The 26508-nt window shown below is 40.7% G+C and overlaps 1 protein-coding gene across 1 annotated transcript in view; it reads right to left on the reverse strand.

The window, feature by feature from the left end:
* Positions 1-5937: 5937 nt before the first annotated feature.
* nhsl2 (NHS-like 2) overlaps positions 5938-26508 on the reverse strand; it is a 153084-nt gene continuing 132513 nt past the window's right edge. Inside the window, 6 exon segments of the mRNA XM_042512606.1 lie at positions 5938-7867; positions 8544-8641; positions 10493-10834; positions 10973-12134; positions 12912-14025; positions 15366-15548. Of these exon segments, the coding sequence (XP_042368540.1) occupies positions 7528-7867; positions 8544-8641; positions 10493-10834; positions 10973-12134; positions 12912-14025; positions 15366-15548 (3239 nt within the window). The 3' untranslated portion in view covers positions 5938-7527.

Genomic DNA, 26508 nt, shown 5'->3' on the forward strand with positions numbered 1-26508 from the left:
AAGTATTTAGTTCCCTTACTTATGTAAAAGTACTAATACCACACTGTGGTCACATAGTCTGTTTTAAGTAAAAGTCCTGCATTAAAATGTTACTGAAGTAAAAGTAAATAAATATAATAAAGAACATGTACTTAAAGTATTAAAAGTAAAAATATGCAAAGCAAGAAAGAAAGAAAGAACAAAAGAAAGAAAGCACTCAAAAAACACAAAAAACCCCACTACAAACTCAAAATTAGAAAAAGGGAAAAATTCCCCCCCCCAATAAAAATCAAAATTATTAAAAGTAAAAATAAACACACCAAAAAACTCAATATTAATAAAAATAGGGGGAAAAACACACCCCAAAACTCAAAATTGCTAGAGTTGGAGTTCTGCACTGGCCTAAAACGTGACATGCAAAGCTACTGTATTTTTTACAGTTACACACCAAAACTCTATAGTTAGGTAAAGAAAAAAGATTGTGATTTTGGTTAAAATATGTTTGTTACCTTGACTTTTGGTTTTGTACATGACACAAACAGCGCTCTCCTGGGTGAAAGGCCTGTGTTTCTTGGACCTGTTCACCATCCTATGCACACTTTATACAATGTCACCTGACTTCTTCCTTTTCTTTCGTCATAATTGCTACAGCCACTAGAGGTCACTGCCTAACATTAAAATATGGGTCGAAAACCAATCACTAGAAACCAGTCTACCTGAATCGAGCATCATTTTAACTCCACACTAATGTTTAGCTATGTCAACAAGCCTGTTTTGCTGGAGCTGTTAGCGTGAAGCCCAACAAAGTCAAATGAAACTACAATGTTTGGTGATACCCAGAAGGAAAAGCCTTTTAGCAGACTTTATCTTGTCTACAGCGCTCACTGTTGTTGTTATTACTTCTTATTGGTTCTGGTTTATTGGTCCCTTTGACAACGTTGTCAGTCCCACCTGCGGTGCTGAATGGCTAATTGTTAGTCCTCACATGGCACTTACTGTTGTTTTTTTCAACCAAGAAACCACTGTTTCATGTCATGATGCCAGATAAATCAGTCGAGTCAGAGGAATCTGAGGTCTGGACCCAGCCAGGCAAAGATTTATCTACAAAGTGGTATAGTTTCGACTGCTGTATTATGTTTGTGTCTTTGACAGATTATATTGGTAAATCCTTTGTAAATACTGCAATGACTTGCGGTTGACTTGGTTTTAGAGTCTAAAGTCTGAAGGGATGTTTGATTTATTTATGCTTTTCTGGCATTTGGAGTCTCTTTTTTGAAGCTCTATTCATTATACTTAACAAATGACTGTAAACATGTCATTCACACAAGATTTGTTTAGCTTTTTCAGATAAATCTTTTTGTTGGCTTTAGAGAAAATTATCCTTGCCTGAACTCCAACTCTTCAACTTATTCCACACAGCTTTTATTTATGTCTCTCAGCAACAGGTTGCTATTTGGCTGTTCTGTATCTGCGGAGACCGACGGTAATATTAAACCAAATTAATTAACGAGTGACTGCAGCACTCTGCACTTTTCTTGCTTTTCCTGCACCTTTTATCACTTTGTAGGGAACCCAAACGAGAGAGTGAGAGAGAGGGGAAAGCTTTTAACATGATTACTGCTCTGAGTCACACGACAGCTGAGAAGAAGGGAGGGAGGAGGTAAAGGAAAAAATGATGGAGCATGTGTAAATTTCAGCATGGTAATCCCCACATTCAGCAGAATCAAACCTTTGCTCCACACCCTCATTTCCCCTCCTTCCTCTCTACCCCTCCTCCTAAAGAAGGGATAATGGATTAAATATTCAATATATTTCTAGTGTCAGCTCTCTTTTCACACTTTATATAAATGTCATTTCTTAATATAATATGCTGTCAACATATTTTAAAGACTGGTAATTTATTTCTACAGACATTTCTTGGAGGCAGAGCTGCTCTTTAGGCTGAAATATCCTCATTGGTTGGTATGCGTGTATGGGAAGAGCTCAAACAAATACACCGAGTACCAATTGTTTCCATGATCAGTAAGTCTGTTGTTTGACCTAAAAAGTAACAAAAATATGGCACCAAGTTGGTAGCAACCAAGCCAATGAGATTATTTATGACTCTGGTGCAACTCTGCCTCTGAAAATAACTGTAAAAAATTACATATTCTTCCAGGTATTAACTGATTGTATCCCTACAAAAGGGATAGCACCCTTCTTACCAGTGTACCCATATGTTTCTTTGTTTGTACCTCTACTTACTTCCTTATTAAAGACTGTCGAACCAAATGTTTCATGTTAAAGAAATCTGCCATCTGTCTACATAGGAAGTAAAACTGTGGAAGCAAGTAAGAGACATGAGCATTTGAATTTTTGACAGCCACTGAATATGTAGTATTTAACTTGAAACACTACTGAAATTCACACTGAAATATTTTACTTTGACATTCAATTCATGTCTTTGAAAATAAAATACAAAATTTCTTGAATTTGATTTTTGTTTTCAATGTTCACAAATTTGGATGGAAAAAAAATCAAGTTTCAGAATTAAAAAAAAAAAAGAAAAAAAAAATGAGCAACCTGAATCTATTTTTTTTAAATACTGAAACTTTCAAAATGTAGGGTTTGAATTTGTGAACATTGAAACAATAAATATTAATGAAATGTTTTCAAAATGTTCAAAGTAAAATATTTTACTGCTATGAATTCAGTTGTGCTAAATGTCAATATTAAGTATTCAGTGTATGTTACAATTTACATATGTCCCTTCATTGTTTCCATATAAAAACAAACACAGTGGTTTGTTGATCCTGAACACACACTGAACCTCACGGACACATCCTATCCTTTTACACCCCCATTTTTAGATGTGTCATGCATCTACACACCACATTGTACTTTTTCCACAACACAGTGTTCCTGTTATAATTGTGCTGAAACAACACATCCTCTCTACGAACACTCTACTCCTGTCTCTCTTCTCTGTGCCCATATTTTGTACTAAATCTAGTGGGTTTAGTTCAGATTGTTGTTTGGAGATTTTTTTTTTTTAAATCTCCCTTCCAACTTCACTCATCTGATCTCAAATCTGTGATTGCTCTGATGGATATTGCTCTAGTGGGGAAAAATTATCACTACACTGCCATAGTCTGCATACCTGTACATGAATGCAGATTTGGGCAAATATTTGTTTGGTAAATACTAAATACTTTTTTTTCAGGTCAGATTAAACATAAACGCTCCCTTTAAAACCATTTTTGTAATTTTGGCCAGATTGTTTGCAAAGGTTGATTGTGAGTGTACTACCAAGGCAGCTGAAATTAAAAAATAACTAGAATGAAATTAAAAAAAAAAACACAGTAGGCGCTGCAGCAACACGCCCATAATTCAGTATACAAGGCAAACAAACACAGAGTTTTATAGGTTTATCTTTTTTCATTCACTAAATATTTAAAACAAGCGTCACTTGACTAGTCATCATAAATGGTGATAATTTATGCATTTTTAAAATCTTCATCTTTTTTTTTCAGGATGATGGAATACCTGAAGAACTACTGTAGGGAAGAGAGATGCGTGAGAAAGAGTTTTTCTTTTACTCTCCTGTTGTTTTGTGTGGTTCCTCCTTTTCCATCCACTAGGGGGAGCTCTGACTCAATAGCACCGAGGGACAGTTTCCCTCCTCCCCTCCACACGGTCCATCCATGCAGGGGATAAGTAAGGTGTTAAAACTGAACCACTGCTAATCCGAAATTCTCAGACCGTCCACACGGTAATCCAGAACTGAGGGTCGGTCAGGGGTTAAATACCACAGGGTGTTTTGTTCACAGTCCGAAAGTAAAGGTCCTTTATGCAAAAACACATTCAAACCCTGCCTGTTTCTGTGTTTGTGCACAGATCCTATCCATTCACCCATGTTAATTCCATGTTACATGGACGCGCAAAAGGAAGAAAGTATAAAAACTCAGAGAGCACAAAAGAGAGAAGGCAGAAGATAAGCGCTGACAAAAAGATGTTTGTTTTTGCACTCTCAAACTAAGCACAGCATCTATTTTCTTAACAGTCATTCATTGACATTCATCCGGTGTCGTGTCGTCTGCCGAGCTCAGATGCATAGACTGAATGCAGAGAGGAGTAAGAGGGAGAAGAGAGATGGGAGAGACAGGGGAAGGTTAACGGAAAATGGGGGAGGGTCAGGGCGACAAGAGAGGATGGAGAGAAGGTTAAAAGAGGAAAGGATAGAGAGGCAGTGCTACGTGTAAAAACAGAGAGTTTGCAGTATAGAGGCGGAGAGAGGGGAAAGTGTGTGCTACTGTATGTGCAGAAGAGAGATTACAGGAGAGAAAAAGAGAGATGATGCTATATGCAGAGAGACAGATGGAGTGTGTGCTTCAGCAGTGATTAAAGGAGGAGAGGAACGAGTGGAAAGGAGGAGGAGAAGGCAGAACGCCACCTCACCTCTGAGACAGATGAGACTGAGTATGAGAAACGTGCATGGAGGAGGGCAAAACAAATATAAACTATTCCTGTAATGTCACTCTGCGACACCGCAGACGGACAGACGGATTCTCTGACAAGAGCTGTAGGAATCTCCATAATAAGATATCTGCATATCCAGAATCCACTGATAAGAGGATAAGATTTTGGTATCAGAGGCGCTGTGGTTTTCAGTCATTTGTGGTACAAATAGTATTGACCAATCACTTTTCGAGCGGGCTTTGCTTGCATGCTGGTAAACAGCATGCAAGGCATTGGCTGAAATGCAGTCTTTGATGGGATTGCCCAATTTCGCAAGTGCCCGAAATTCTGAAGCCCCAGTAGTCCAAATAATGTCCCAGTAGACCAAAAGCCAATTTCTCTGACAGCCCCAAAAACCCATGCCCATTGCTCCGATGTCCTGCTTTTCCTAAAATACACACTCCCTGCAGTTAGTTGACCCAATCACCAGAAAAAATGTTAGCATTGTACATTTATACATTATTTTGTAGTGGATACGTTGAAACTAGTGTTGTCAGTGTTAACACCATAATTCCAGTGCCATTAAAGTCTATACATTATGTGATATGGCTCAAGGGCCAACACTGTAAAGGGTCTGTAAAAACACCTGGGATCTGTGGCTCACAAGCCAGTGAGAAACGCTGTGAAGGGTTGGCAAAAACACTTAACACCACTGGGCTCAAACACCAATGGGAACCTAAAACTAACTGCAGAAAGTACGTATTTTTGGAGAAACAGGACTGCAGAGCAGTGGGCTTTTGTTTTGAGAATAATGGGCTGTAAGAGGTTTGGGCAGACTACTAGGGATTCAGAATTCTTTGCTGTGTGAACAATGTCATTGCACCATTTTGGAATCCATCATCTTTTGTGCGATGGTGATTTAGCTTTTTATTATCATTATTTAAATTTTTTACTGATCTGCATTCATATGCAGATATCCATTTATGTGTCATGACCGTGTATATAGTGTCTCAAGCTGCTAATTGGACTGTAAACTATGATCGGTGCACAGAAGAGGAAGTCTGGGCCCGAATATCCACTATCCGAATACCTGCTGGCTACATCGGAATCATCGTCAGACTGTTAGCCCAGGGGGTCCCGAGATTGGAGCTGTTTTGATCCGAGGTTCTAACATCACAAGACTGCGTCATTCCAGAATTCCAAACTCTGCCATTCCAGAATGTTTTGGGTTCTGGAATCCTTTTTCCTTCTGTAGTCCACTTGTTCCAATTCCTCTTGATTCTCAAATCTTAATGGTTCCGGAATCCCTTTAGGTTCCGGAAACTTTACAGTTCCTTAATGTATGAGTGTAGGGGGGCTGCGTAGGTCATTCTAATCCTATCCCAAGAAAGGAGTGGGGGGTGATGATGCACACACACACACACACACATACACACACACACACACACACACACACACAAATATGCACACGTAGTAAGGACACACGCACAAAAATGCCAAACACATAAACAGGCACATGTACGTGCACACTCTTTCTCTCTCTCTTTCTTCTCTGTCTTGTTCCTGGCACTTCCCTCTATACACGCACATGAACACACACAAGCCCACAAACACACACATACACACCACTAGGTCCCCTCTGGTCTGTTTGTAGTTTTTAACAGTCCTTTGGTCCCGTCACCAGAGACCAAAATGAATAAAAACCCTGTTTAATAACCAGGCCTGCTTCATACTCTCCATACAGAAACTCCACAGGCAAGATTTCATCCGCGTACACACTCGTATGAACACACACACAGTTCTGCTTTTCCTCCATGGCGTTACTCCGTAGTCCGCATGTGTGTGTGTGTGTGTGTTTGAGTGTGTTTTTTCCCTCCATGGTGTGGGCAGTTTGTAGTCCAAGCTGCTTGCTGCTCTGTACACTTTTTTTAGTCTTTGTGTTTGCAAATGATATCCGTTGATAGATGCATTACATTTATCTTTGTACATGATACATATAGTACAGTCCAATGAAGCATGTACAGTATATGGCCATCTAGCATATGTAGGAAAAATATAAGAGAAAAAAATTTAAGAAAGACTGAAAAAATAATGATTGATGAGAGAAAAACAATTCAGCGAGTGTTCGTCATCCAAACGACCTCTGATGCCAATGAAAAAAGGAAAGTGCTTGCGTTCCAAAATGCCGTCCATTTGCTGGGTGTTTCTGTGGAATGTTTTGTTAAGGTTCGTGTTCATCACATGAGCAACAAATCTGTGACATGCTCATGCCTAATCTTTGGTGGCAAAAAGCCCCCACGTGGTTTTTCTTTGTAAATCCTGCGCTTCGCCCGCTCAAATCAGAATGTTCAGTTTTCTGACAATGCTGATGCCTGCTATGGTATTTCTTTCACCACCGAGAGAAGAAGAGTTATGATGCCCAACTTTTTGGGGCGCATCCCACCATTAAAAATCTACCCTTCAATTTATGTAGGTCTACAGGTGTTGGTGCTGTAGTGCTACTGACTGGAGGGATTTTGTTGAACCGTAGACGAATCATTTGGAAGTTTCACATCTTCTGTATTTTACTCCATTTATTTCTTGGATTTATTTGGTCCTGTGTGGATCAGTATAAGTGGTTACAGATTCAGAGATATGACCACTTTCATCATCAGGGACTCTTGTTGTCGTCATCCAGACGGTGCCAGGAATAAAGATATCCACTGCATATCCTTATATTCCCTATGTCTACTCCACCCATCCATCTTTGCATCCTCCACACTGAGCATATCCCCAATGAGGAAAAAACAGTGCAGTGTTGAAGCATTAAGCCTTCACCTTTCATTGAAAATATAGTGAGAACAAACTTTGCTCTCCATAGATTTCTTGCTCTCCTAGAGGGACCGGTTTGGCAAGGAACAATAGTGCTTCAACCATGGGAGGGACCATTTTGTCCAAAAATGTGCTCCAATTTGATTGGACAGTGCAAATGGTCAATCAGTAGTTGGAGCAATCTGGTTGGACCTGTTAGTTAGAAGGCCCCATCTGCAGTGGGTGGCACATTGTAGGATTGGTTGGTAGCTTTATCAACAGCAAATGGACCTGGATAACATCCGTTGACAATACTACCGTTCATTGATCGTTGGGTTTGCCATTCCCGGATGCGGCATCTCCTCCTTCGCTGGACATCGATGTAGTGGTTGAAAACTCTGTGACCCGTCTTGCCAGAGGGTTTGTGCTTTTGAGAAGCTCCATAGCAGAGACTCTGGCCCCTCCGCTGGAAGACTTGCTGCCTTTCTTCTGAAGCAGGGCCATGAAGTTCTCATTGCGGGAACTCGACCTCTGACTGCTGCCTAAGGTCAGGTTTCGGAGGTCACTACCACTGGTGCTGTGCTTCACTGGGGACACCAGGCTCTGGCGGCTGCCAAAGGAGTCCGTTGGCTCCTTACGACCTAGAACCTTTCGCTTGGACCTGAGAGAAGAGAAGATTATAAGCAAAGGTGGAGAAAGGAAAGATGTAGAAGCCCATATTTGTGGCTGTTTGAAATCATCATTTGAAATTTACTCCTCAAGCCCAATGAGTCACACTTAGATTGACATCTCTCCTTTTAGAGAATAAAACAATATAAAGCATGTTACAACAGAAAGGGACCCCATCCTTTCTTGTAAGAGATGAAAACATTGACTCCTGTTCTTCTGCTTCCCCCTCCTCACCTTTTTTTCTCTGCCTTTCAAGCTATTTCCAGCCTCATGCAAGGTAAAATCATGAACACTTGTTGCTTAGAGACTAGCTTTCTTGTGATTCTGTGTGTGTGTGCTTGCATTCATGTGTGTGAGAGAGAGATTGTGAGAAAAGGACAAAAAAAGGAGCCGCTGGTTGTGCAGTAAAACACGGTATGCATAGCCGTTGCTAGGGAACCTTATGCTCCGTTTGTCTCACACCTTTTCAACAAGACAATGCGTCTGTCATCATGTGACCGGGGTTATAATAAGCCAGTGGGCAAGCTTGCCGTTGGTTGAAACCGTTTGTGCTTTCAGAAAAAGTTTATAATTCACTTTTTAGCCTTTGTAACAGACTCTTAAGTTAAGGCATTATATCATTGTTTTTGTATTGTGTGTATTGGAGGTATGTGTGTGCATGTTCAAACCTGTGAATAATTGTGAACAGGTCTTCAGTGGTGTGTGTTGCAGGTGTGCTGGCCAACAAGTCATCATCTGTTTCCTCAGCGATGTGCAGTACCGTCTTCTCATAAAACACGGTATGCATAGCCGTTGCTAGGGAACCTTATGCTCCGTTTGTCTCACACCTTTTCAACAAGACAATGCGTCTGTCATCATGTGACCGGGGATGCACGATAATATCAGTACATCATCGATATCGGCAGATTTGGCGTTTAAAATGAATTAAAAAATAAAAAATATATAATATAATATATAATAATATATAATATAATATAAAAAAAAAATTAAAATCTACAAAACATCATAAGTTGAAGTACTTTTTTTTGCATAATGAATGAATATCACATACATTGAACAGCACTGTATTTCATGTCTCCATGTACTGGTGGGTCATCAAGATAAGAGGATGCATTACACATATGCATTAATTCCACTACAGAAGAGACTTGATGATCGCTGTACTTAGGTAGGAAAAAAAGTTGATATAGATGCGATATATCGATATCAATTAGCGGCTAAATGAGTTGTTGTATATATCAGCAAAAAATCCAATATCATGCATTTTTACTTCAACATATCATATCTTTACAATTCTGCCGTCTTTGTGGTTGTTTGACAAAAGCCCACAATCATAGCACATGCGCTTGTGCCTTACAATTGAAGTAAATCTGACTCAGTTACAAACAGCTAATAATTAGATCATAAAGATAAATGTCATCCTCACTGTTACAAACAATGGAACCAGTCTGTGTTTTGATTTGGTCCAATTTTAGAGCAATTGGGCTTTCCAGAGAAATATCTGGCAGAATCAGGAGGTTATGCATCAAACGCAGCAGGGAAGAATCCCAATCAAATGCAGCAGCTCTGACAGGCTTTCATTAATCACATGCGTCTAAAATGATGAGGAAAAAATGGAGTTTCAAAGCTTCTGACTATGATCAAACAGTATTTATTAGCTAATATATGCACACAAACACTGCAGGCTGTTTTCTTGCACTGTTGGTCCATATACCTACAAAAAGCAATGCACCAGAATTTGTGTAAAACCTCATCATCATGAGCCAGTAACACACATAATTGGTAGAAATTACCAATGCTAGTTGTTTAGATATAACTTTGGTATGCTGATATGTTGAAACTGTGTATATAGTGAGGCTTCTTTCATTGTGAACGGCTTCTGAATACACAACCACACATTGGAAATTCTGATTAATGTGTAAGTGCACATATATATATATATATATATATATATATATATATATATATATATATATATATATATATATATATATATATATATATATAAGACACTGCAACGTTACCGAAAATTAACTCCCTACTAGTTAGCTGAGTCATGAAGAAACTGCATCTAAATATGTGGACATGATAGCTTTTTGAGGAAGGCTCTGGACAAATAAATTTGATTTCCTATGGTCTCATGAATTACTTGCAAAATAAATACCTCACTAAATGTGTATTTTCATAGTTTTATCAATTTGACCCCAGCCCATAGCTGTTCATGTTTGTCTAATGCAACTACATTTAAATGAAAAATAAATGTTAACAGCTACCCATGCCAGTGACAAATGCAGCTGTTAGATAGACTTTGGCTTAAATATGAACACAGTGAGTGTGTGGTTGGTTAGCTGCAAGGTGTGACTCAGTGGTTTAAAGTTTCTGTGGACTTTTTGATTCTTTTATTTCACTTTGAAATTGCGTTGCCACTGGACTCCATTTCAACTGCCACCCTCAGCAAATGACCCTTTTTTTTTTAAAATCACCCTTCAAGCCTACAGGGTAAAATAATTTCTTTTTCAAAGTTAGACTTTCAAAGGGGTACTACTTTTTGATGTTCTTTTAAATGTTTTAAGTAAAGTTGGAGTTACAGTTTGGGGAATAGAGCTGAAGCATTCACTTCTAATATCTGTGACCCTTACATACCTGCCCCAATCCCAGTGCTGGCCATTTTCCCTCCCAGTTCTGTAAGAGAGGAATCCTGCAGAGATGATTGAAGTGATGACTCTTTTGAACTCTCCTCTTCTGACTTGTCATCCAAGTGGTTCTCGTCTTGATCTAGCATATCGGGAACACTAGGAGAACTGGGAAACTCCTCTGGTGGAAAGGCTCCTTCAGGAGACCGAAGACCCACTGGGCTGTCGGCCTGTGGGGTCTGACGTTCTGTGCTACCATTGGTGGAGGAGTGGACCGATGAGGGAAGAAGCAGGACATTCGGCTTCTTGGGGACTGGAGGTGGAACCTGGAAAGGAATGAGAAATTAAATACAGCTATAATTCTAACAATCTCTACCTCCAGTAACTGTATTGTTTTCAATTGATAACCTTAACCACAAGGGCGTGCCTAATAATAAAGCTTTTCCTGAGAGATGTCTTCCTACCTTGGGTTTCTTTTTGTCCGACAGCTCTGCCAGACACGAGATTGTCATCCTTGAGGGGAGCGTCTTACTCTTGTCCTGCAGCTCCGGGGTGTCCTGGTTACTGCAGGGAGAGGGAAGGGAGCCTCCTTCCCCGGAACCAAGACAGGTCTCTGAGTCGACGTCAAACTCAGGCTCCATTGCTGGGTCTTCCAGCAGAGGCTGGGGGTCCGGGAGAGGAGGCAGATCAAAGAGTGACTGGGAGTGGGGGAGAAATTGATGATCATAGGCAGTTTGTGGAACGGTGGTTGAATCTGGGAGAGTGGAGGGACTTGTTGTTTGTGGTGGAGGTTTTTTGGGTTTCGGTTTTTTCATGACCTTGTAGATGTTGCCCAGGGGTACAGGCCGGTCCACAGGTGAGGCAGGAGGTGAGTCAAGGGCTAGAGGGGAAGTGGAGGAGGGGGAAGGAGACTTGAGGAGGAGATTTAGGGGCCGTTTGGGCAACGGCGGCTTGACAGCGACAGGTGGTTTGGGTTTTGGTAGGGTGGGTGGCGGACTGGGATCCTCGCCTAGGTCTCGGTTATGCTGTTCTTCTTCTATGGTGTCAGACGCCCCATCAGGACAGTCCTCCAAGTCACCACGAGAAACAGAGCGAAGCCGAATAGTCTTGAGCTCATTCTGGGTGACCACAGGCAATGCCTGGGATGAGCTGGGACTGATTTTTCCCGGTTTTGCTGCTGTCGAGGTGTCAGAATGTCGTCTGCTGGCCTTTTGTTTTGGCTTGATTGATGACAGCTCCAGATGTGCATTTCCAGGCATCTCAAAGGACAATCTTGACCTTGCAGCTGGGTCCTTAGGCGATGGTAGCGACGACTTCCTTTCTGGGATCTTCGGACGCAACTTACAGCCCAATGTCCCAGCTGTCCCTGTTGTTCCTACTGTCCCCTGACCAAGTGGGACAGTTGGGGTGGGAGTCTCTGACTGGCTGGAATAGCCACTTGATGGGGACATAAGTCCTGGGGGTTTGAAGGGCGAGGATGCCTTAGTGTCAGTTTCCATGGAGAGCTGTGAGGGGGACGTGGCTCTGGAGGTGGAGGGCGAATCAAGCAGGGACTCCGAGCTGCCTCTGACTTTCATACATTCAATCACGGTGGTACCTGTTGCTGTGCTGGAGCCTGATAGAGACCTGGAGAAGAAAGGAGAAATGAAAAAAGCTCTTTACTTAAGAAACATCAAGAATACTTAAATAAGCATGTCACTGGTATAAAGAGAGTCCTCACAAAAAAACAGGCTGTCTCTGCAGTACAAAGATGCAAATACTTTTTGTGCTACATGACCAGAGAAAACAGAGAAAGAGGACACTTTTGGTCAAGAGGTAGAAAACCTACAACTACCAGAATGCATCACACCTTAACAGATGCTGGACTTTTCTGAGTGAAACAATGGTGGTTGAGCTAAAACATGTTTCTGAAAAACAGAGTTTATCTGCTTGATCCCGTTTTTTTGGCTCCTATTTTACCTAAACAGGAAGCAGTATGGCGCTCACTTCCTGTTCACAATCTCTCGCTAAAGCAATAAACAGGGCATTTCAATATGTTTCTGGAAACATTTTAGGTGAGAACTGTATTCTCTTGTCCGTGCTGTTGGCGGCACGGGTGGCGGGTAATACGCAAATGCGGATGTACAGCCTGTGGTTTGAGCAATAGCCCAAAAGCTGGCAAAACTCATCCAAGGGATGTAAAGAAGGTATACCCAGGCACTGGTTGGATGGAGGGAAATTTACCACAGTTCATTTGCACATACTACCCCCATTGTTTTGATTCAAAGTTGGTTGAAAATCGATGAAATATCGCTTTAACAGTCAATGCTTAATAATTTGAATAAGAGAACAAATAACCACAGGTAGAAAGTTTCTGGATTGAGCAAATAAGCCACTAAAATAAAGTCTACTTTAATTTCCTACCTGTAAGGGTCATTCTTCCACTCCCCCAGCTGCCAGTGAGTGGGGAAGGTCAGCTCTGTCTCTCCCTCCCTCTCTGGAGCCTGGACCTCTAGGCTAGGAGGTCCATCGGTGCCTCCATGACCCAGCTCCCGCTCAGCAACACTGGGTTTGGAGGAGCTGGGCAGGAGGAAATCAGGCTGGAAGTCTGGGAAGTGGTCCCTGGGAATGTGCAGGCTTTTTGGCCGGCCATCCCGGTAAAGAGCGCCTTCATGGTGGATTCTCCCCTCAGCTTCACCGAGGTTCTTCATAAGAGAGACGCTCCTCACAGGAGGTGGCGGCTTGCGCTTTGATTTCTTAAGCGAGATGGATCGCGAGCGTAGGCGCAAACGGCCATCAGTGCTGTAGTCTGAAGCTGTGACAGAGATTGTGTCTGTGGTACTGGCACTGTCTTCAGAGCTCCCTCTTGGGTAGAGAAGGGCGTAGTTCTCACCCAAACCCAGGAAGTTGTGATGCTGATGTTGGTGGTCTGTTATTGTCATGGCATTACCGTTCCCTGTAGACAGGACGTTCCCATCTGGTTGGTCTAAACCACCTTCTGTAAAGCAAAAGGAACCAGAATCCGTGGGTGTAGAAAGCGAACGCTCCCGGAACTTGAAAGCGTTTGCTGCTGCTATGGAACGTGCCGACCTCTCCCGCCCTCTCCCGGACTCCCCTACACCCCCTCCACCACCTCCTCCTCTCCCTCCATCTGCTGGAGCCCCTTCCGTCTCGCTCCGTTGCCCCATCATCGCTGTTGCCAGTGAAATCCCTGGCATGTTATTCCCTCCTCTCCCAGAAGGGTTCGTCACAGACGTGAATGAACTGGAATGTGAGCTCACTGATTGTCCCGAATTCACCAACATCACCCCGTCCTGCGCCCCTCCTCCTGCATTACCGATGATGGTGTGCTGTTTGGGTGGGACCGCTGGGCCTTTATTCGTGCTGTATTTGTAAGGCTCGTTCCACGCTCCGGGAGAAAAAGTGGAGCCCTTAGGTCCGTTCCAGGATGCGGAGGGTGTGTTTGAGCACAGTAGCCCAGAGTGGTCCATAGTCCCTGGGTGAAGTTGGTCTGGGACACGCTGCTCCAAAGTGTTAACTGTAGAGGAGAGAAGAAAGAGGGAGAAAGATTTCATCTAAACTGAAACAAACAAACTCAACTGCCCACAATCCTATGCAGAAAAAAACACTTTACAGCTTCTACAGTTGCCACAAATACTTTTGTACTTGGTGCTATGTGACCAGAGATAGTTGATCAATGCTGCCTACCTTTACAGTTTGATCAGAGTTTGGTTTGAGTTTGAGCAAGAGAGAAAGAGGGGCTGGATTCTATCTTGTTTCGTTTATATTATCTATGTGTCAGTGGTGTGAAAATACAATCTGTAGTTCAAGCAATAGGCCTAAAACAGGCAAAAATCTGGCTGAAATGAGCAGGGAGATCTAGCTGAACGGAGGGAAATTAACCACAGTTCATTTACACATAGTACCCACACTGTTATGACACAAAGCTGGTTGAAAATCAGTAAAGTATCCATTTGAGTGTTTGAAAAGCTCTGCAGTGAATCAGGATTCAATAAAGGGTATAAAATGTTTAGACTCGGTCATGGGCATTGATCAAATGACAGAAATATTGCAGGTCAAGTTAATCTTTATTCTTAACAAAACGACCAATTGAAATCCATTTCTTTAACATGCTAAGTTTAGATGTTCTGCTTTCTCTCTTCTGTCTGCAATTAAGGCCTGATTCAGGTTAACCTGTTTACATTAACCCATCATACACTGCGATTGAGTATCCCTGTTGCACTGAATAAACCAATTAGGCACGAAAAGATCCTGGCTGCCGACCATCTTTCAATGAGCAAAACAGATTAACCCAAGATTAATCTGTCTTTGTAAAATTCAGAATTTGGTGGGTAAAATGCAGAAAGAAAATGATTAAGAACACAGAATAATGCCAAGTAGGAAAATAAACATGCTAAGATTGATCTAACAATGCTACTTTTATTAGATGTGATACAAAAACATAAAAGTGCTGGTAAAATGATTAATGTATTGTAAAAGAAAAAAATTATCTTTGATCTTTTCACCTTTAATTCACTAAAAACTTGATTTAAACATACAGGAAATTACTGTCATGGTCTCACTTCTGCCCTCTTCAAAGGTATTAGAGGAAAAGGGAAATGTTTTTGCAGCTCTGTCAATCACATTTCTGCAAACACATTGTGCAATAAAATAGGGGGCATGTAAGGTATCTAACAATGCAAAAATACTTTAAGCTGTGATTTGTGGTTAATGAGTAGAGATATTTAATTTATCAGTAATCTGTTTCTTTCTCTATTTTGTGTGTGCAGTAATGAGATCTGCACCTCGGGAACACAAGAAAGAAGAAAAAACATCGGAGGAGGGTAAGAGCTTTCCCTAATGGTGTCACACACCCACCTGCAGGTAAGGTTGTGTCGAGGTCAGAGTGTGTCTTCCTCAGGGGGAGGTTCTGGTGGAGGGTGTCCGTGACAGGCTCCAGGGAGCGGGGTTGGTGGGGGAAGGTGTCCCCTGGAGAGGGGGATGGGGACGGGGAGTGCTGGAGGAGGTCGACACCGTGGAATTTCCCTCCTCTCCCCTCACCTGAAAGAGAAACAGGGGGGTCAGTGAGAAGAAGAGGAGCGTTATCTTACTCGACACACGGTAAATCAAATCAAACACTAAATCCAATCATGTTGTTGACATGGCAATAAAGTATTAGATTATGACTCTGGAGAGATAGAGATGTGTGGAGAAGAATTTGATTCTGTGGGATTCACCTGATTTAAAGTCATTCTTAAAAGGCTGCAGTGTTTTCATCTGACTTCTTTTAAGGTGGTAGAGACAAATATGGTTTAGTGTTTTATTAAACTCTATCCACTTGGCTTGTTTCTGCCAGGTTAACCTTTTGAAACCTAAACAAATTGGCTTTTCTTTTAAATGCAAGGGAAGGAGGCAAAGAGAAAATCAAAAAAGAAATGATGCAAAGAAAAAAAAACAATAAATTTGTAAAAATGAAAAAAAAAAGATTACAAGAAGTTTTTTTTTTACTTTAAAACACAAGGAAATGAACTGGAGTGCTAAAAAATTATAACAATTTTCTGTGCCATTATCTAAAATAAATTATTATGGGTATTATAAATAAAGTTGTAGTTATAATAATTTCCCCTTGCTTAAAAAAAACCTACCAGTGTCTTGCAATTTGTGGAACATTGCATAGCAAGTTGCTCATTACCTTTTTTTCCCAGGTTTCTGAAAGAAATCAAACCAATTTGCTTAGAGTTCAAAGGTTAAATACTTGTGAAAGGTGTCTGAAAGCAGCACAAGAACTGTGATGCCTCAGGTTTCAGAGGGTTAAAGGGCTTTTTTTGCAAAAGATGGACCAAGAAGGACACAAAGTGTAGAAACTGCTTTTAAGTAACTTGCAGTAAAGTGGCTTAAACATTTTGATGTTTGTTAAAAATGCACATTGAGAGCCAGAGGTGAGGGACTCAAGGTACAAATTTGGGGACTTACGACTTGCTTGACTAACACTGATAAAAGACTTAACCTGATTTTCACTTGGTATTCATTAGACCCGAGAAAGATGACTTAGAAATGGCTTGAGTTTTTTTTTATTGATTATACGCTTTTTTTAAAAGATATCAAAAAGTTATGTTTCATTTTTGAAACATTGGGTGATATCCAGCGCAATGTGCACAAACTTGGCAACCCACTAGTACACGGCAGACCTGCTGAGGCCAACACACGAGGCAGCTATGATGGAGGAGGCTCGTCCAAAAGTAATTGTATTAAGGATTATGTTCTTGATGGTGGTAGTAAGAAGAGAACAATGGTATACAAAGTCTGCGGCTCAAAAATCATCAACATCCCGCTGCATCCGTCATTACAAACCCGCAAAGAAAGGCACAGCAAACTTATTAGCTGATCAAACGTTTGCTAGAAAGCTATCATTTGACCTGATCATCAGAATTTCATATGACTTTACTTGTGACTTGCATGACCTGAGCAATGACTTGACCTCAAGGTTAAGACTTTAGACCTGCTTGTGACTTGTGTGTGACTTACTCCCACCTCTGAAAGTAAAAGCAGCCTCAAAAGATGAAGAAATATCTTTGCACAGCCTAAAACAGGACATTGGTTGCAGCTGCATGAGCTGTAATATTTATTTCTGCAAGAAAATGATGAGTAACAGCTTTTCTCCCACATATAATATTAAAATCCAGCATTATGTACATTTCCATAGCACTGGTGCTACTAGTGTTATAACATAGTCATGTCGTGCGCACCAATTTACTGCTTTTTCTTTAGACATAGGTTTCATAGAATAATATTTACAATCACTTCCACTTTACTATTTTTCAATTGCTATGGGATCTATGGGATAAAGGATTTATCAGGATGCATGTGAAAACTTTGCCTCCTCACTGTTTCAATAAGGAGTCTCAAATTACCAGAAGACCACTGGCCAAGTTGTTCTCACAAAATATGTAATAAAGACTCAATTCCATTGCTCAAATTTACTCACACATATATATGCAGGTAAAACTTTTGAATGGGTTTTGGTTAGATGCATGAAATAAGGGCTGTGGTTAACACAAGCCTATGGGATGTTTCCATTGGATTTTGGATCGACACCACTTTCAGGGGTTGTGAAGTGAAAAGGAAATCACCAGAAGTAAAAAGCTAATGTTTGTCTATTAAGGAACTACACCAGTGTTGCATGAGTTCAACGTTACCACCACAACAAGGCTGTAAAGCCGTGTTTGACGTGATGACACTGAGGTCTCACTTACACATTAGCAGCAGCCACCTTTTTTAAGACACATAAAATCTTCAAAATTCAAGAGTCAGGTATTTACTTCGGTATTTTATGTAATATGTGAAAGTCTCTTAGGCTTTTTCATGATAGTAGAGTCAGCCTGCAAATAAACGCCATCCCTGCTGCACTCTGTTTAACTGACATTACGCTTCTGGATTTCCTGTCACACTATTGATGTGCTCAAAGTTTAAATCAACAAGTTTGTGTCAACTGACAAGCAGAACAAGTACAGGAGATGACGGTGAGTGCATTAAACTGATGTGACATGCTCGAACAGCCACACTTTCTTCTTTTCTGCCACCATAAACCTTCATGTTTATGTTCTACATATTCCGCAGTCAGTTTTTAATCCAAAGTGATTTACAGCAGATGCTGCTGAGAAACCTGCTGTTCTGTTGTACTTCTTGTCCTTCTCATGTCTTGTCTGAGCAGACAGTAATCCAATGAGTCATCGCAGGCAGCAGGTACCCACTTGATTACCTCAATGACATGCAGTGCAGTCTCTCACCCGGCTGCATAATTCACTCGGGCTTCTATTAAGCCATCAGGCTTGTTTTATAGCGACAGTCATATCGGATGCAGTCTGCTGTTAAAATTTATCTCCTACTACAAAACCATGTCAATCGGTGAAGTTTTGTTTACCTCGGTGAGAAGGCTTGAAACGCACACACAAAATCAATGAGGCCAAACAGAGAATGAATCGAATTAAGTTGAATCGATACAAAAGTGTACTATGCCGCAGACAGTGCCAAAACAAGTTAACGGAACAATACAGTATTTGTTGTACAACCAATAATGAGTGTCAGAAAGCTCTCAAAATACAGACTCCTGCCTTTTATTTCTTTATGAATCAAGCACTATGTTGTCAAAGTCAACAGCTGGTTGTTTTTCAAACTGTAAACAAACATGACGCTGAACGGAAAACCAATTACAAAGTTTAGGAAACAGTGTGTGGCTCCATCTTTTCACCTCCTTCACATTCACCATCTCCTCTACCTTTCTGTCTACCTGTCTTCTCTGTCTTCTTGTTGCCTCTCAAGGGCTTTGCAGTCACACATGACTCCACCCCGCCCTCCTTCCATTTTGTTTCTGCTCGTGTCCCCATTGCAGCGCCGGGTATGAATTATACATCCAAGCATTGAACAACACAGAGTTACAAATATTTGAGCTATCTGAGAGACCAAAGAGCAAGCTAATAGCAGAAAGACTCTACATGAGAATATTCCAGCAACAAAACATTTGCAGAAAACAAAACTAATTCTGCTGAAGTGACACAGTTTTTACACTAATTTCCAGAACAAAGCCCAGAGACACAAAGTTTAAGAAACAAAATGTGGAGTTTTGTTAAAGAGCAAAGCTCATCGCATCTTGTTGTGCTGTTGTTCATCCAGCTTTCAGACCAAATCTGGCATTTTTTCAACCTCTGACCACACCCTCCTTAGTTATGTAACAGTGGGTTTGCCTTTTGCAGCCAATAAAAAACATCTGTGGTGACATCAGATGTATTAGCCCTCCATTATTTAGGTTTTAAGGTAACTTAAAAGTACTTACTTTTATTAAATATTAAGTCAGAAATGTAACCAGCAACAACTTGCAATTTAAGGTGAGAAACGAGTTACATTCAAATGACCTTAACTTTACACAGTTCTGTTGAGGACTGAATACTATAGAAACTGATCATAATATTTGATTATCTGTAGTAAAAGTGTAATACTGATACACCCCTAACTGCATTATAATTAATAAAAAAGGATAATGAGTTTCATATGATAACAGACTAAAAAGGGGTACAGTTAAAACAGAGAGATTTTGAGGATGTTAACCATTCACCCAAAATGCTTCTTCATGACCATTTATCCCTGTGAGGTGTAAAAATTCTTGTGGAAGAAAGTCCTTCGATCAAGACCTTGATCAAGTGATTTAGTAGTTGCCAAGTAACCATGGCTCTAGTGATTTGCTGAGTTAAATTTGGCTGAAAAGTGAAAGTCACGTGTTTGTATGGCTATTGTTTCAACAGCATTTCGCTGACTGTATTTCTACATGTCGTTTAGACCTGCTTAATGATAATGCCATAACCGAAATGTCTGGAAAAAAGCCTGGTTTTAGACATCATGAAGCTTTTTGACCTTCAAATCAGCAATTTAATAATCAGTGAGGAGTATCTTGACACTCCAACAGGTGATAAGTTTTTGCACAAAATTAATTTTGGAAGCCAGAAATTTAATTTCCTGGCTAGATAATCATTACATTACTGATTTAATTGAAACTCATCAACCACAGCAGCTGGATCACAGTCATTGTATGTTATCAGAGAGAAGAAAGTCCTCGCTGTAAAATAAAGGGATCTTTTTACCTTTTTGTGTGATATACTCAATGACTACCTGTCTCTTTTTCCACCTGTCCTTTTATCTCTGCCGCAGTCTATTTGCTTCATTCATTCATACGGCCGATTCTGGCAATCTGTCTGTGTAGCTCACTGAGTGTCATTCAGCGGTTGCTTCCCTCTGTGCATGAATAAATAAGAGTGTTTGTGCTGGAACATCTACGACCATCCAGCAGAGACTAAACTATGACTCAGTCATTGAGCGGGTACTAAATATGACTTCTTGTCTAGCTGTCATGCATTCACCCACTTCCCACTGGACCGTCAGCCTCTTTAATCCTGATTTCATTCAAGCAAAGTGACAATTTGGCAGCCTGCAGTCTTCATGCAGCAAACACGTATGTGCATTACAGTTACATCTACAGCCCGTCTTTCTTTCAGAGCGCCGTCCTCATCCTCAATCGGCCTCGTCTCTGATCCAGCTTCCATTCGGGAGTCTTTGTGTTGCTCCTGCAGCCATAAATAATAGACACTGTTTCAACTATCAGCAGCCCTCACCAGAGAGACAAGACGATGATTCATTCATCATAATGTCTCTTCAGTATGGCCCTGGCTTCACTGCTCTCCTGCCTGCTGTGAGTGTGGATGTGATTAGAGATCCTGTCCTGGAGCACAGATGTTACAGGTTTCAGTCCGGTTATTGTGGCCAAAGATCCCGTTACGCATCTTTACAGACTGTTCTTGATTTCCCATCAAAATGACTTTCATCACGTTGTTAAAGTCCACACGAAACGGCACATTGAGAGTATCTAACTTGAGGATCGTATTTTTTGGGGAAACAAGATAGGCAGGATATAACATTGGGAGGACGATTTGATCGTAGTAGTGTGAGGCCCTGACGGTGTACATAACCTGGGCCAGTCACAGGCACAAAACTGGTTGGTACTAGCTTATGTAAGCACAACAGTGTAGGTTTCGCCCCACCTTTGGCGAGAACACATATACTTAATTTTTCCACATATCTATAATAGAATGCAGAATTATTCTGCATCTATTCTACTTTGCATAGAAATAATTTCGTCAGCTGCTCTTTCTGAGGTCAACAATAAACTGTCGGCCTTAAGGGTCCAGTGTGCAAAATTAAGAGGGATATATTGGCAGAAATGCTACATATATAATATTCATTAGTTTATTATCACCTGAAAATAAGAATTACTGTGTTTTTGTTACCTGACAATGAGCCGTATATATCTACAGAAAGAGCAAGTCCTCGCCCACCGAGTCCGCTATGTTGTTTTACAGCAGCCCAGAGAGGATAAATCAAACACTGGCTCTCGATAAAGGTATTCACTCTTTCACATTTTTGCTTTTTCACGTTGGTCACTGTAGTTCTACACACTTGTCCCATGGGAGAAGTTGAAGCTCTGCCACCTAAGCTCTAGATGCTACTAAACCCTACACACTAGACCTTTGAATTTTAAGCCAGCATGCAAAGGAAAGTCCTAAACGTACCCAAAACCATGAACATTTACTATTCTGTAAATGCTGATAAAGGTCATCTAATACAGCTGAAAGCTGCAGTGGAAGTGTTTCAACAAACCTCCATAAAACTACAAGCAGGGGACATGATGGTGTCATCTCAGAAAGTGGTGACAAACATACTTAAGTATGTACGTAGTAATCAGTATGTAAATTTATTTTCTATTTTGGAGTCACAGTGCAGTTAAGTGCATGCAGTCTCATTAACACCTGCTCAAAATAAAAATATTTTGCTCTTAGTTCGAGCTGGCTGAAATAAGATAAGCATTCAAACTGTTGCCTGGTGAGGGATTCTTGTCCCAGAGGATCACAATGTGGAGCCGATAGGATTTGCAGCAGTTGTGAAAAGTTCCGCCCCCTGTCAGATTCCTGCTGGACGAAGGCGTTCCAGGTAAACTGAGAGGATTACAGCGTCTGCTGCTCGACAGCATGAATGCCTGTCTGTGTTTCTGCTAAACTCCACATTCACAAGCTACCATCTCAACGTCTCTCTGCACACTACATTCAGAAATACATTTACAAAATGCCCGTTTTATAGTTTAACATTCTTTTATCTTTTTGCCACAACATATACAAGCTGGTAACCATCTGTGAACTTCATTATTTTCTGTTTTTGTAGGATATCAGGAACGACTGGAGCCAGATTTTCAATTAAAACTGTATCTTGGTCAGGTTTTGCAAAAATGTCCAAGCTGTCTCACTGTTGTTTGTTTTTATTATGGAAAGCAGATAGCTAAGTGTATTTCCTTTCCTTTCTGCTTGTCCTTGCAATGTCACAAGCTGCTTATGTTTCAGTTTACAACTCTAAAGTGCGACATTCATAAGAAACCCACATGGAGACATAATCCCCATGTCTTCCTGCAGTTTTATCATGCACAGGTTCACCTTTATAGCATCACAAAATCAACAGATGGTCTTAAAAAATGGAATTGATGCCTAGGGTGCTAAAATTTGATTAATAAAATACAAAAATAATGGCGCAAACCAATGTGTCTCTACACCAAATAGACACTTCTTGGAAAATGTTCCCCAAAATAACTTAAATGACCCTAAAATCAGATATTAGGGACATTATAAATTAACCTAAATCAACATATATTGATAGGATGTCTTACCCCTGTCAGTATGTCTGTCTGCCTGTTCTGCATTCACATCTTCACTGCCTACAGTGCTTCAGTCATTCATGAAAATTGCCGGAGCGAGAAGAGCAGGAACGAAGAGAGACGGAGTGCAGGAGGAAGAGGAAAGAAAGTGGGAGGTGGGCTCTGTGACAAAATGTTCTCTCATTATCCTTCATTCATTATTCTTTCATCCCGCATCCCTCCGTCTTCCTCTTCTCTCACTCTGTCTGTCCTCGAGCTGCATTTTTCTCTCTTCACCTCTCTACTCCTGCTCCCTTTTTCTTCCCTTTGGCGTCATTTTCACTCACTTCCTCTCTTTTTCTTTCACTACTGTTTCTTTTTAGGGAGGAGAGAGGAAGAGTGGCGAGTTGCCATGGCAACAGCAAGCTGGCTGCAAAGCTACCTGTTCGTTGGTTTACAGAGAAAGAGAGACAGAGGAATGAGAGACTGGGTGTCACGGTAATGAGCACGAGAAATCCGGTGATACTGTAAATTATTTGTGTTATTGTCAACAAAGCACAACAATGAATTGATCCTGCTAACAAGTATTGACTGTGTAACCGAAGCCTGAAAGAGCTTTATTCCTTTGTGCCATAGACTTTCATTGTTGTCCAAAATCATTGAGCCACACTGTTGCACTGACTGACACATTATTTCATTACCACGAACACACACTCTGCAGTTTATTTACACACACTCCATCGTGCTGCTGTAAATACCACAGACTGTTTAAATAATGGACGAGTGACATCATTTATATGGACTCATAATTTGAAGCCACCAGTTTAGTGTTTTAGCTGTCACCATTTTGGATTTTTAAGACCATATTGTAACTCACTCACTCAGGTCCTGTTGTAGAGCCACTATAAAGTCCGTCCTTTACATCGCCTTTGCATTTTTACACAGAACCAAACAACAACGGCATCATCCCGCTACAGTGTGTGATTTTAGACAGCAGGTGTCTTTTTTTATTTCTGATTGTGATGTTATGTTGTATTGTAGTTTCTTTTTTGTACAGAACATTGTAACCTATGTTTAGAAAGGTGCTATATAAATAAAGTTTTACTTACTTACTTGCATGGGTGTCTATGGGGATTTACTCTGTTTTGGAGCCAGCCTCAAGTGGCCATGTTGGGAACTGCAGTTTTCAGCACTTTGGCTGCTTGGTAAATACGCACTTAATGTGTATAAATCCTCAGCTGGAAATAGTCCCGCACAGATATACTTTGTACTCCTGTTTGAGTAATGTCTGCTAAAAACTACAGCGCCCAGCTGTTGCAAGAAGTCGCTGACCTATTTTTAAAGATTTACGCCTCAGTAGGAGCCAATGGGCTTGCGGCTGTGAGCCACAGACAGGTTGGAAACGTTGGAAAGAATTTAAAAGTGGACAAACCCATATTTATCTTTTCAGGGGGTTTGTTGACAATAAGAAAAATAGTGAATAAAAATCTTATCCTCAAAGTACTCCTCTCTCTCTCTCCCGTCTTCTCTGTCTGCTCCCTTTTTCCTCTCTCTGTTTCTGTCTTTCTCCCAGAAGGAAGTGAATACCCACCAAGTACAACGCCACAGGCATGCATCATTATACCTGACCTTCTACTCTACTACACAGTAGGTAAGGAGCGGGAGACAGAAAGGGAGAGAGAGAGAGCAGGAGGAGGAGAGAAAGAGATATTTAACTATAGATGCATATGCACGAGACAGAGGGGAGAGGCTCCCAGTGACGAAGCAGTTGCTATGCCAAAAACCAGGAGGACACACGCACACATGCACACAAAATAAACAAGGCTCAGATTAGACGAGTGGAAGCAGGAGTGTCAGAACGATGCTGCCGAGGATGACCGCAGCATACTAACAGCTCTGACAGCACACGAACACGTGCGCGGACACACACACGCACACACATATACACAAAGCAAAGCTGACTGCCAGAGATGAGCGAGGGTGATAGTGAATGTTATCATGAGAAGAAAATGTTCCTGACGTCAAATCTTGTTTCTGCGGCGTTTTCACCCTTAAAGCTCAAATTTGTGTCAAATGGGAATTTGTGTGTGTGTGTCTGTATGTGCATGAGTGTGTGTGAAAGTGCTGCGTGTCTACATCATCCACTGCAACCTGCGAGTTATGGCTTCTGGCATGAATACGCAAACTGTTTAAGCAATGAGGTAACAAAATGTTGAAACTTTCTTACTGAAAGACTGAATTTCTTGACATTCTGTGCGTATGCTCCCTTTTTTTTCTTTTTTAGGGACTGTTTGCTATTTATTAGAGGGGAGGCACCTCAGATATTTTTTTAAGCTATGGGGAGTTATGTTTTTTGATTTTGCTTAAATGGTTGTATTTTGAATGTGCAGGCTCATGCAGTTACAAAAACAGTATAGTTTCAAAACAAAATTATTTACATTAAATCATTTTAAACTATATTATTCTATGTGTATTGCTATAATGTAACATTTGACAGTTGAAGGTGCCCTCTAATAGGCTAAATACAGACAGACTGTGGAGCTAATTGCAAACTCAGTTCATAGTCTCTGATTGGCCTCACCTGAGTAGGCGTAATCTAAGTTTTCACATTTTCTTTGTTCTGTTATTCAATCTGATGAAGGACCCAAACATTGTTCACTTAGTAAAGTTTGTTGCAAGTAATTGGACAATAGTTGTATTTATTGTAAATACCCTCAAAACCCCCAAATCTAAGTGGGTTTTAAAGGCATGGTTTCTTTCAAAATCTCAAAATCATACCATTTATCACAGCCAGAAACTGTGAAATATGAAAATTTATATTGGAGGGATTGGCATGATAGCTGAGTTTCTAATATTGCAAACTAGCACCAGGGGACAGTCAATGCATTTATGTGATCCAATTACATTTAGGAATGTGGCTGATAAGGTAATGTGCACCGACTGCAACAGGAGAAGAGGCTTTAATTCCAAATTACAAGCAACTAGAAGAAGTGCACAGCCTGGTGAATACATTTATGAAGCAGAGTATTTACTGAGTTTAATTGTAAATTACGTACATTCATATAGTTCTAAATAATCTGTCGTGTTTTCAACTACAACCATGCAGTGATCACAGCAAGTCAGTCAAATCATACCAACCTTCAAAAGAGACTAAAATTCACATTTAGCTTTTTCCTTTAGTCTAATTTCCCAAGACTCTCACTTTTGCAACTGTCACAGGAAGAACCAGCTCCCTTGAGAACAATACAAAACGTGTGAATCAAATTCTGCTCTGAGGCCTTATGTGTGTAGAACAAAGTCAGAAATGTTTTTTCATTCTTTTAATACAAAATGAAAACGACATGAAAACAAAAAGGAATTGCCCCCTGCAGCAGCTGTTTGCACATTACACTGTATTTTCAAGTCAGACATCCAGCGCCTGCTAACATCTGCCAAAACTCTGATTCACTTCCAATACGATCTTATCTTGGGGGCTAATCTATTTAATTTTAAATGATTTGTCAGAGAACTTTCATATTGAGGCCATAAATTCTAATAAGACAAAGTAATGCTTGAAGGCATTTGGCTGTGGCCAACACACTGCCAAGAAGAGGCTCACCTTCCCCCCGACAGCCCACAGTAATTCACCTCAATCCAACCTTTTTTCAGTTTCCCTCCCACTCACTCTCGGATTACCATGTGACCTTTTGAAAGAGGCTGTAACTAATAGATTTTCATTATTAGTTGTTCTATTTATTATTTCTGACTTTTTAACTGATAGTTTTGCTTACAAAATGTCAGAAAACGCCCACAACGAGC

Source organism: Plectropomus leopardus, chromosome 23 (genome assembly GCF_008729295.1).
Source record: "Plectropomus leopardus isolate mb chromosome 23, YSFRI_Pleo_2.0, whole genome shotgun sequence".
Classification (NCBI taxonomy): Eukaryota; Metazoa; Chordata; class Actinopteri; order Perciformes; family Serranidae; genus Plectropomus; species Plectropomus leopardus.